At 50.7% G+C, this 12,336-nt stretch overlaps 3 protein-coding genes across 3 annotated transcripts; 2 read left to right on the top strand and 1 right to left on the bottom strand.

The window, feature by feature from the left end:
* Positions 1-729: 729 nt before the first annotated feature.
* Positions 730-1,542, top strand: EPUS_00369 (uncharacterized protein; the record flags this gene model as incomplete). The annotated part of the gene is made up of 2 exons (XM_007806025.1): positions 730-867; positions 1,129-1,542. The coding sequence occupies 2 exons, from the start codon at positions 730-732 to the stop codon at positions 1,540-1,542; spliced, it is 552 nt and encodes a 183-aa protein (XP_007804216.1).
* Positions 1,543-2,523: 981 nt separating this feature from the next.
* EPUS_00368 (uncharacterized protein) lies at positions 2,524-7,540 on the bottom strand (the record flags this gene model as incomplete). The annotated part of the gene is made up of 4 exons (XM_007806024.1): positions 2,524-5,164; positions 5,577-5,617; positions 5,680-6,980; positions 7,042-7,540. 4 exons carry the CDS (start codon positions 7,538-7,540, stop codon positions 2,524-2,526), a joined length of 4,482 nt encoding a protein of 1,493 aa, XP_007804215.1.
* A 948-nt stretch (positions 7,541-8,488) lies between these two features.
* Positions 8,489-12,042, top strand: EPUS_00367 (uncharacterized protein; the record flags this gene model as incomplete). Its single annotated transcript, XM_007806023.1, has 2 exons — positions 8,489-8,799; positions 8,853-12,042. The coding sequence occupies 2 exons, from the start codon at positions 8,489-8,491 to the stop codon at positions 12,040-12,042; spliced, it is 3,501 nt and encodes a 1,166-aa protein (XP_007804214.1).
* Between the last annotated feature and the right edge of the window lie 294 nt (positions 12,043-12,336).

Here is a 12,336-nt window from a genome sequence, read left to right as displayed (position 1 = left end):
GCAGATTTCGCAATTATTTCGCACACAATCTTACGCAGAATTCGCAGCTATTTCAATATAAAATACGCCCAAAATATATCAAAAATACACAGATTGAACACAGAGCTATTGACACAGAAAGGCAGTCAATCTAGTCGTCGGTGATCTGGAGACAGTATGAGAACCACCGACAGAAATTTCAGGAGCATTAGACGGCTGGATAATGCTAGGGACCTTACCAGATTTTTGTCAAATCGGATTTTCTCAAAAGAGGGTACAAAGATCTCTAGAATGCGGTTGGAATTACAGGAATCTGTGATAATAGATGGACAGAGCATCATCAAGAGTCGTGACAGAATACTTTAGTTGATGAAAATTGATAGTGTTGTTATTGTAGTAGATGAAAACGTTGATAGATTGTAAGTCGCGACATGAATGACACGACTTTGGCCCTATTTACACTAAAACGAATGACAATCAGGCCAAAATACGGGCTCGTGTCCCCAGACGTGTGAGATAATGTCTGCTTAGTCAAGGACTAGCCCATTTCGAGCATGGCGTGTGTGGCGTAGCCCACTAAGCCCGTCTGGGTTCTGAGGCAAAAGCTTGAGTCAATTCAAGACAACAGCTGCAATTACCCTTGACGAGCAAGATCTCTTGAAGACGCTTTCTTACTTCTATCGATGTTTCGATAACTTTGAAGAGGAGTCCGTCTCTGACTTATAAATCCTTTCTCAAAGTGTGCGCACAATGGCTGAGATTGGCCTTGTTGCCGGCGTCCCCTCGAGAGAGTTGCTGCATCGAATGAGGAAACACAAAGAACCAGGTATCCAAGCAGACCTCCAAGGTATCCTGAACCATGGAGACAACCATATGCACGATATCCAGGTAAATGTAAATTTCACAGGTCGCGCAGTAGGGATCGCAATAGACCCTCATTCCCAACCCCTCCAAGAACTGGTGCCAGTGTTGGGCCGCTGCAAAGGGCTCCAACCCCGAATGCAGACTCAAAAAGTCGTCAGTTAATTAGGGCAGAGAGAAAAAGTAATGGACGAGGATAAGTCAGTAGTAGCAGTATCTCCTACACCAGAGGTGCGATTTACTCTCCCTCGTATGGAGTCTGCACAGCACACCCGAACTGCAGGATAGCCGCCGCCGCCGACCCCAAAGCCGGCCGATAAACCCGTTGTAATAGCTGGCAGAAGAGGAAAGCTCGAGCTTGAAATCCAAGAAGCAACCGAAAAACTCTCCCTTTTCCAGAAGAGGAGAGATGAAGCGGCCAGGACCAAGGATCACACCCTCAAATCGGATTTGGAATACTACGCCATACCGAATATGGAAGCTCGGATCGAAAAGCTGAAGCAAGAGCTGAATCCATGGGTTGACGATTACCAGCAGAAGAGAGACGATGAGAAGAGAACGGCTACTGCTTCCGCCTCTGCCAATACCGAGGCTGAGAAGGGGCAAATTAGCCATAACGCCGAATTGCAAACAGACAGCGAATCAAGCAGCGAGGAGGATGAGCCCGACGAGTCCGAAGCAGACATGGACATTTATGATTGAGTGACCAACTGGTTTATTTTATAACCCGTTCCCGTACACCTTTATAGTTAGGGGGAAAAGGACCGGCCAGGCCACTAAGGCCTATGCAGGTACCCTTGTGGGCATAGAGCTAGGGGGAAATAGAAGCAATCGAGATCCAACAAGGATGACCTCGACAATGCTTCAGCCCACCCTGAGTCGGTACAGTTGATACAAGCGAACCCGAGGAGAAATATGATGAGGCCATCACCCCGCTAGGTGAGGCCGACAGAGGCAGAATCAGACTCTGTTTGTCGTGGTCACCCACCGCATAGCACTTACGACCGTAGAGCCAGCTTACCGAAGATCGACAGCGATGACCCCGCGAAATGAAATGGCCAAGCTGCAATACCGATCTTTATGGCTGGGCTGATAGCTACCGGCAGATTCACTATACTATTCATTTGGCTGAGCTCGCAGTCGTACCCTATCATAAGCTCCAAAGTTCACAACACAGAGGGCAGGCCATGACCGATGCAAGCATGCAAATATCAGTTCCAACTAAGTATTAATTCTATGTCCGGGGGCGACGCGATCAAGCATCGTCCCTTTATTTACAAACCCTCTTTCCCTTTGACGGCGGCTCTCCCCAGTCATTGAGGAAGAGCGATCTCAACATGGCGTCCCGCTCGCTCGCTCCGAGCTGCCCTTGGAGGAAAACACAACCAGATCGCGCTGCTTTCACTTCGTGTGTTTCATTCGCTTCTGGAAAATTTCCAATCGCTCTGATTTTCATATCTGGCGTCACCCAGTTGAGATGCTTTCTCTGCTCACCTGCAGGAGCGGATCGCCCGTACCTTATTCATACAGACTCTTGGACCGTTGAATGACGTGCTACATTGAGACTCTCAGCATCAGCAGAGCTGCAGGGATGCTTCCAGCCGTGTTAGGTGATCACTACTGTACCCAGTCATGGGGATCGTCAGTCATACGGCCTTTCTCTACACATCAGCCTCCACCATATCAACCCGACGCCCTCACCTCTCTCGCGGCAGCATGACAAAGCTCCACCCTGATCCCCGCACCGGTAAGGACATGGATCCAAAGCCTCTGCGTATCGCTCAAGCGATCATTCTCACTCTTGACCTCGCTAAACATCACTTCTCCCCCATTCCCACCATCCACCCTCCAAAGAAACAGATCTGGTATCCCCCCGCCTCTCTGCTGATACTCCTGAGCCATCACCTTACACACGGTCGCGAGCCTCTCCCCGCCAAAACACGCGATGATCTCGCCAAGATCCTCATACTCATACTCCCAGCTCAAACCGACCACGCAAGTCTTCCTGTTGTAATGCTCGGCCCATACCCGGTTGAAGATGGCTTCGGCACCACCGTTCGAGATGTCCGCCAGCCGGGTGTTGATTTCCGAGATGCGGGTGGTGTAGAAGGCGTCGCTGAAGAGGTCGAGCGGACACATCTGGTATTCGGTTTGGAATACGTTGGGGGCGTACGTGAACAGGACGTCGTAGAAGAGGAATGCAAAGAGCGTGCGCACGATCCCGCCCTCGCTGTGGTAGCCTTTCCAGCCTAGAGAGCGGTAGTGCGAGAGACACATGGCTTCGACGCTGCATTCGCCGAAGCCTTCGTGCTCGTCGAGCCAGATTGTTTTGGTGCCTCCCTTTTTCGAAGAGGCAGCAGTCGCGGATCCGCTGCTGTTCCGGCGAGTTCCGTTCTTGGGTGGTGACGGTTCTCGCTCGATGCGGATCCCCGTGACGGTGCGTTCGAAAGGCTTGACGAGGCTGGCGTGGCCGAAATCATGCTGCTCCCGAAGTGGGATCTTGAGTGATTTTTCTAGCTTCTTGATCCGCTTCTGGAGATCGTAGTGGTAGATGAGATGGCATTCTCGATCTTGCAGACCTTCTTCACAGGTGCGAAGAGCGATCCTCTTCCAATGCTTCTTCTGCCCTTCTTCATTGCGATCTCCTCTATCGTCCGTCAAATCATGCATATAGTGTTCCTCCAGCAGCGCTTTTCGCTGATACCATGCCCCTCGCCTCGCGGCATGAAATAGTCTTTGATCCAACAGTTCTGTTAAGATTTCATGCTCGCGTTTGTGCTCTTTGAATCGTGCGAGAGGTTGTAATCCTTTATGCACGATCCGCGTGTATACCCAGGCAGGGCTGAAACGACGGAGATAAGCGCCTTCTCCGCACTCGTAGATGCGGTCTTCTTTCGCTTGCTCCTCCCCTAGCAGCACCTTCCATCGCGGGTAGACTTCCTCGAGTATGGCTTTGACACGTTCGAGACCGGCGAGGCCTGGTGTGCCATTGAATTCGAGGATGTTGTCGACCTTGAATTGGACGCGGAGACTGGCTTCGAATTCGAGGAGAAGCGCTCGAGTGGAGAATATGGTCGTAGAGCGAGATACGATATACTGCGGGAAATTACGACGCGAGATCTTGGCAAGGATGATGGTTGTCAATGATTTCTCGGTCCATTCTGTGCTGCGGTAGAAGACGAGATGGACTCGTTCGAATAGCTTGAGCGGAGCCAGAGAGAGGCGGACGCACTTTCCCGTGTGGTCGAGAATCTTGCGAGTGTAATGTGCGTCACGATTCGTTCTATGTGATGGCGTTTCTGCGCCATCACCAGTGTCGTCGTCCGATGCTAGTCCATTGGACAGGGTTGATTCTTCCGTGTCAGATCTCTGCAAGCCTCGGAAAGCCAGGCCTGACTGTTTGCCACTGGTTGTGCGAAGCGCCGTCAGAAGTTCCTTTTTGTTCCTTCCGCGTACTTTGGCTTCTTTGGCAATGGTCTTCAGCTCGTCAAGCAATAGGAGGCTGCTAGCTTCGTCCAAGGTATTGATATACACCTCTGAGCATTCCGCAAAGGAAAATCTTTCGCTAAGGATTGTTCCTTCTGGAGGCTCTAGTTCTCCTGGGTTGGTTTGGTTTTGCGTAGTCGTGGCTGGCAGCTCTCTTTCGCTCTGTAAATCTGCCACAGCTGCTTCGAGATCTGTTATGTCGGAGTGATATCCCAGTCTATTGATGCGATGCCATGCGCTTGTTTTTCTCAGAAATAGCCGGACGTAGAGATACTGTGACTCGTAGCTCAAGCCTCGCCATTGAGCAAAAAGTATCCTCTCAGCTTCGTCAAATAGGTGTGCTTCCTCATCCAACACGGTCTCGAGTGCGAGGTTAAATGCATCCACATATATTGAACTCCTTCCTCTGGTCCATGATCTGTTCTCGAGTCGGCCTTGGAGGCTCAGATCCGCAGCTTCACCGGCTTTGTACGCCTCATACTCTGCAATGGCTTTCTCATCTGCCCTAACCGGAGGCAGGGATGTCTCGAGATCTGTCTGGCTTCCTGGCAGTGGCACTCCACCTTCTTCGTCCCCGTCTTCATCCTCGGAATCTGGGATCTCAGTTTCAGGTCTTCCACTTGGTGAACGTAATGATTGTGATGATGTCTCATTGTCAGACAGTTTCACATCGCTCTGCTCACTTTGGTGCCGCTTAACTCGTTTTGGGGGTGGAGTAGGGAAGTCCTCCGAGTCATAATTTGTGGAAGGAGGATGACGGATCTTTGTGCCTAACATGCTGTTGTGTAGAGAAGGTGATTTGGCTCGAAGTGCCATGGCCAGCGGTGGTATTGCCAGCCTGCATCCCATCAACAAGTGTTAGCACGAAGTCTGGAGAACTACTGAGGGGTCTATGTAATTAAGGAGACGCGGTCCGGAGGTCCCAAACGCGCAGTCACGGGACGCCGGAAAGTGCAATTTCTAGCACACGCAAAGAGAAGGCATGGCCATCGTTCATATCTCAATGATAGTTGACCATGGAAGAAGAGGTGACGGAAGACCTTTCTCGAACATGTCAAAATGCCGGCATTTTGATTGTGAAGTAATTACGCTTCATGCTCCTGGCGTGCAGATTTTGAGAGCTTCCCAATCTAGCCTTGTACACTATCCTCCGAATGGAGAATGCCCCAATCGATACCGATCATTACAAAGATTGGCTGTCATCAACATGACAGGCCAGTGACAGGTCAGTCATCTCTGTCCTCGCTCACAATTTACCACTAGCCTTAGCATCCCGAACTTGTTCAAATACCTGATACAGATGTCAGCTTGAGAGAGCGACTACAAGGGGTCGGTAGAGGACGTCCAGCATACCTTCAGCATTTTGTTGCGTGCACCTTGTGCATTCACACCCCTGGCTTCAAGCCCTTTCTCATCCAGGAGAACCAACTCGTCCCATTTGAGATCCTTCAAGTTGTCGGTGTATTTGTGTAAACGTAGCGATCTCAACCATGTTGGAATGTCCTGAAGCAGGTTTGGATCAGTCGGATCTTCCGGTGGTTTCGAGCTTCCTCTTCTTCCTCGAGGTGAGCGACCGCGAGCCATTTCCGAATGGTCTGAGAGGTATCCTTCATGTGAGCCAGTACCATAATGCCCCATCATGCCACCCATGTTATTGCTCATCATTGGTGAGGTCCCATCATAAGCCGCCAGGAAGCCATTGTTCTGGCCTGTAGGGAAATTGAGTTGACCCATTCCAGCGCCCTGCATCGCTAGCCCAGGAGAATTGGGACGAGATCTCCTACCGCTGTGTGCTGCGAGCTGTTGTTGCTGTAGAGCAGCCAGTTGCTGTGCGTTCAGTATCTGACCTTGGTCATTCACAACAACCATGTTGGCTCCAGGAATGCCGGTGTTCGAATTACTGCCGCCCATGGCTTGCTGGATTTGTGGTTGAGGCTCGTTGGATCGAGCTCGGCGATATTTGCGGACATCATCAAGCGCTATGCGGTTGGTGACGGTGGATAAAGCAGCTAGCTTCATAGCTGTAGCATTGGCTATCATGTCGTTCTGAATACCTTGTTGCTGGGTACTGAAGTTCGCAACCATCGGTGTGTTCGACATGGAAGCCCAGCTTGAGTTGCCGAGATTGTAGGGGGAAAGAGCTGGAAGCTCGTTATGCATGTTCTCTGGTGCGTTTAAGGTTGTGTTCTGAATATTGGAAGATGCTGAAGGGGGAGGTCTTGGAGATCTGAGACCCGCAGACGGTGGTGGTTGACTGAACTGACCCATTGGCGGCTGCTGACCAGACGAAGACTTGGGTCGAACAATGGGCGGCTGAGGGTCTGCGGAACGCCATGACGAACTGGTGAGGTGATTTGGCAAATGTTCTTTTGCACTTTCTGCAGGCGCCGATATTGTGGGTGTCACGAGCGATGTACGATCACCAAAGGCTGCGCTGTTCCGGTTTGAGGGAGCATTCGCTGCTTGTTGGGCATACTCAGCCTTCTTTTGCGCAATAGCAGCGGCAGCATCTGGAAACATGGCGTTGATGGTCGATGAGTCCAGGCCAGAGTTGCGCTTGTTGCCTGGGGACGGTGGAGGCCGTCCCATGGAGTTCCTTGAGGTGTCAACGTTCAATTTGGACATGGCATCGCTCAGGCGGTTCGACATGGGGTCTAGACAGTGGTCAGCCAGTATTAGTGGCTGCAGGAGAGTTTCATCACTTGCCTTTCTCACCAAAAGTGGAGGGTGATAGGACACCTGAGATTGGATGACTGCGCGACATCTGATTGAGGACTTGAGCAAAGAAGCGTTGTTGCATCTGGGTGGTCTGCTGAATCAGGGCGTAGGTTGCTGCTGTTCTCTCTGCCTCGCTGAGTACTCGAAACCACTGCTCTATCGCACTGAGCTCGTCCTTGAAATCCTGATCCAACGTAGCAGCCGCCATTTCTTCGAGCATAGTCTCGTATTGCTCAATGTCCTGTATCCATTGCTCACCAAGCTTGTTGGTTGCATCCTCTTGCCCGTTCTGGTGTTGAGACTGCTGGTTGTAAAGAACTTCCGAGGCTGGTCGAATACTGCGACCTCCAAGTGAAGATTGGGCAAATGCCGACATATCTGCTGAGGAGCGCAGTTGATGATTCCCACCTATGGTGCGGGATGACGGAGGTCGAAGAGAAGATTTGGAGGATGCCTCTGGAGTACTATTTCGATTTCCAATAATATTGCTAGCCATGATGTCCGAAGTGCCGCGCTCCAATCGATGGTAGAGTCAAGATACGAATAACAAATCGTTGGGCTCCTGCAGTGACCAGCTGACTGGAGAGGAAAATTTGGCGGAGCTGGGCAGGAGGTCACGAAAGGTGCTCCGTCAAGCAGACAATGGACCAAAAGATTCAGATGTCCGAGCCTCGAGAATAGATGGCGAGTCTCGCACGGGGAGCCGACGACCAATCCAGTGGTCGTACTCGATTTCAGTGCGTATTCTGACACAGTTCTTGCTGGGAGGGACAGGCCTGTGATGGGGCTAAAGGAACAGGGGGGAACCCCCGGACGTGGCACTCAAGGTTTCCAACCGAAAGGATGCTTGGTGGAGAAGTTGTTTGTGGGGGTTGCCAATAGAAAGAAGATTGTACAACAACCACACTGGATTATGAGATAAAAGCATAGAATATGAAGAGGAAGAGGAAGAGCGGATAGATAGTTCCACACCAAGTTACTCCACGAATGATAGGTGGAGATGGGATCGCGATGCAGCCTGGCACAAATCATCCAGTGGCCGCTGATTGTAAGCTGCGAGTCATGGCGTCCTCCCCACCCGAGCGCCTACTATAGTACTACTAGTAACTAACTATCGAAAAAAGATTTAGCGTTTAGCCACCGCTGCCGACTTTTCTTGGCGAGAATCACTTCTACTCCGTTCATCTCAAGAACAAAGTGGGAATCTGGTGAGGTGAGTAAGGTGCCCGAGATGTAGGTTGTTGTACAGATCGCGTACTCCAAGTGTTTTTGCTTATGTGTAGATGCAAGCCACGTCATTGCTGTCTTTATCCTTGTGGTCGAGTTTAGATATATCACCTCATGGATAGCGCACTGGAGGAGGAATCTCTACATGACAGAGACGCAGGAGGCTAGAAGCCTCATTCGCTGCATAACCTAAGACGCTATTCTCACACGGTTCCAGATGGATAACGACCAAGATAACCAGGGTGATCTATCACAATACCCTGACCCTGAGCAAAGTGGTCTATCCTTTCCGTGGCTTGATCAATATCAACCTGTGGCTGCAGAATCCTTGTCTTCCAGACCGCGGCCTCTTGTTCAAGAAGGCTTTATCCCAGAAGAAGACGAAGATGCACCAACAGCAAGGTACGGTCTGAGGGGTCATCGCAGGTCCGGCATTCTACTGCCCGAAGAAGGCCTTCTTGAGCCGAGCGCTGTACTAGAGGACTCTGACGAGGACCCAGAATTTGTGAACTCGGATGTTGAATCAGAGTGAGTGTACACCTAGCAATCGTCTTATGGTGCCTTGCTGATGACGTTTATAGCCCCGACGAGAATATATCCGATGAGGCAGATGACATGGCAATCCAGGCGGGTGAAGAAGTTGATGGCGTCTACTCCGGAACTCGATCTCATACTCGAGGCCGTGGTGGACGGCGGGTCTACGGCACGCCAAATCGGCGAGGCCAACGAGGCCAGCGAGGCCCGGGAGGCCAGCGAGGGACGGGAAGGGGCAGAGGTCGGCCACCAGGTCGAGGAAGAGGCGCAACAAAAAGCCGCGGTCGTGGAGGTAAAGGCCTTAGAAGAGGACCGCGACCACCGCTTGAACCCAGCAAGGAATTTGCAACGCTGCAAAAAGAGGCAATTGATGTCTTCATTGACCAGCATGATTATGATAAGGCTCTGAACATTATACAACAAGCGATTTCCATCAACCCAGAAGTATACGCTGCTCATGCGCTCATGTCAGAGATATATTTCGCCAAAGGAGACAATGAAAGAGGAGTTGCAGCACTGTTCAGCGGTGCTCATGCCGCCCCGAGAGATGCAAACGTTTGGCACCAAGTAGCCGATGCATGTCTGCTGAAGACTTCTCTAGATCGAGAACGCGCGCTCCGACAAGCGGCATACTGCTTTGCCAGAATCATTGATATTGACCATAACGACCTCGACTCACGCTTTCAGAGAGCTGCCGTCAACAGAGAGCTTGGCTTACTCACAAGTGCCATGAGGGAATTTGAGAGAATCTTGTTTGTCATGCCTCACAATCCTAGCGTTCTTCATCAAATCGCAGAGATCTGTCTTGAGCTGGGTGAATTTGACAAGGCGAAGCAACTCTATCAGGACTGCATCTCTTTCCACGAAGCTCAGGGGTTGGATGGAGAGAACGCTTTTTCGTGGTCAGATATCAATGTATATGTCGAGCTTTTCAGCATGGAAGGTGAATACGACAAGGCCATCGCAAACTTAAAAATCCTCTCACGATGGCTTCTGGGCCGAGCAGCTGAGACGTATTGGAATGATATTACTGGAGACGACAGGGAATGGGATCCAGCGGATGAGCCACGGCGCGTCACCGTATCCCAATACGTCCCAGGAATGCATCCCTCTCAGTCCTACGGTTTTGGCTTACCACTTGAGCTTCGGGTGAAGCTGGGCATCTATCGCCTGAAAATGGGTAAAGATCACCGGTCCGAAGCGTTGAATCACTTCGAATGGCTTGAACCAGAGGACTTTGAGGCCGGTGCGAAGGTCTTTGAATATAGCGATCTATTTCGAGAAGCAGGAGAGGCTCTTAGAGACGCTAAAGAGTACGAAGAAGCGCTCCGCTTCCTCCAGCCTCTGAGGATGTCCAATGCATTCTCTGATACGGATTTCTGGCTTGCCATTGCAGCTTCGTCCTACGTTTGTGGCAAGCTTGGACAGGCACGAGAATGTTATGAGCTCGCCAAGGCATCTGATGAGTTTTGTGCAGAGGCACGTACGCAGCTGGCGAAAATCTACAAAGACTTGGGTCGTCGCGCCGAAGCTTTGAGGAACGCCCAAGAGGCCTTGGAAATCGGACGAAGAGCGATAATCCGTCCACAGAGGCGGAGATATGAACGTAGAGAAGCACGCGAGGCCAGAGAGGCTGCCGAGAGGGAGTTGAAGGAGGGCCACCGGTTGGCTATTCCGAGTCTTCAGACCACGACTGCCAGGCTCAAGCCGATCGAGGTCAAAGATGCCCAAGGGAGGTATCGATTGAGTTTTGTCAATACATATCCTGGTCGTGATTCGAGGCTCGAGGAACGAGCAGCAAAGCGCCGGAAGATGCAGCAGATGTCTACTGAGGAAGCCGAGACTTACCGCACGAGCAATGTTCAGTCTTTGTTCTCGAAGTTACAGGAATTGACTCCTGCAATGAGAAGCGGCGATCTAGTAGCCAGAAACACCTGGCTCGAATATGCTGACGACCTGATCCACGATTTCAGGTCGAATAAAGTTTTCTATCCGGCTGAACGCCACATGCGGTTCGAAGGATATGACATGGATTCCAAGCGCAGAGCTTTTCGGAAGCAATGGGCAAAGGGCGAGGACGACAGCTTTGAAGCTGCTTCTGCGGAGCTCCATGACGATGGCACACCATTACCTTCCATCGAAGCTTCAATACCTATTGAATATCGCGGTATTTTATTTGACACGTGGCTAGACATTTTCCTCGAGCAGGCTTTGACATTAGCTAAGCTGGGAGACGACTTTCGAGGCCACTCTTACGAAACAATCACGGCCGTTCTTGACTGCACGATATGGTATCATCAGCCAGCATCTATGTTAAAGACGTACGTTTGCTACTTCACGTGCGCGTTGGCACTAAATGATGGAGAAACCCTGTGCAATGTTATTGCCCGATGGTTCATGAAAGAATACCAATTTGTGACCGATGCCTACCGCCTTTTTGCAACGCTCAACATGCTCTACAACGGACCAATCGAGAAAGGAGGCAAGGACATCCAGATTAAGAATGCTCCTTTTCGACAAGGCGCATGCCAGAAGTTTTTGTTTCGCTCGGTCAAAGCGGTTGATCTCTATCTTCCACGCGAGTATAACCAGGATGGACTTGACGGACCTGTTCCGCAGTTCGTTCGAGACGAGCAGAGAGACAACCCGGAAGCTGGAAAAGCCCAACTTACATCGAAGAATCACGAGACAGGAGAAACGGTCTTGCCACAGGAGATCGATATCGTGCTTCTATGTCTATACGCATCGATCATGTACACTAGCAATAGCTTCCCAAATGCATTACACTATTTCTATCGCGCATACGCTCTGGACCCAAAGAATCCCATGTTGCTGCTGAACATGACTCTTTGTTACATCCATCAGAGCTTCAAGCGTCAAAACGAGAACCGACATCTCTACATCATGCAGGGACTTGCGTTCTATCAGGAATATGCTGATGCTCGTTTGGAGAAAGCTGAAAGTCATGGACAGCAAGCAATCCGAGAGGCCGAAATTGAGATCGAATTCAACCGAGCCCGCATTTGGAACATGCTCAATCTGACAAATCTGGCAGTAGAAGGTTACCGGAAAGCCATTGACGCTTCCCGCAAGAATAGCAAGCAGCCTAATGCCAGAGTATCATCGGAGGATGCTGGTTTAGCCATGGAAGCTGCATACGCTCTGCAGACAGCTTACGCGCTAAGTGGAGATATGCAAATGGCACAAAGGATTACGGAAAAGTGGTTGGTGGTCTGATATAGGGTAAGTTGATATCACAGGCAGAAGATCCGAATGCCTCTCACACTTCCATAATAGTGCTTGCAATATCTAGCCGCTTGTTGTTTGTCTCGATTTCTCTGCCTCTTTCTGCTTCGGGTACCAGTGACTGCTATCGGTGAAGCAAAACAACCGAACTATGGAGTGACTACCTATGTGAATCCCCATTGTCCCCAATAAGGGGTCGAGCTCATCCGCAAGATGTGACTTGAAGGCGTCAAATGGGAACAGTCATCACTCTCCCTCATATAGAGGCAAAGTCTAGCATGGACC

Source organism: Endocarpon pusillum (genome assembly GCF_000464535.1).
Source record: "Endocarpon pusillum Z07020 unplaced genomic scaffold scaffold4993, whole genome shotgun sequence".
NCBI classification, from domain to species: domain Eukaryota; kingdom Fungi; phylum Ascomycota; class Eurotiomycetes; order Verrucariales; family Verrucariaceae; genus Endocarpon; species Endocarpon pusillum.
The sequence above is the reverse complement of the archived record's forward strand: the minus strand, read 5'-3'. Positions and strand labels throughout refer to the sequence as shown.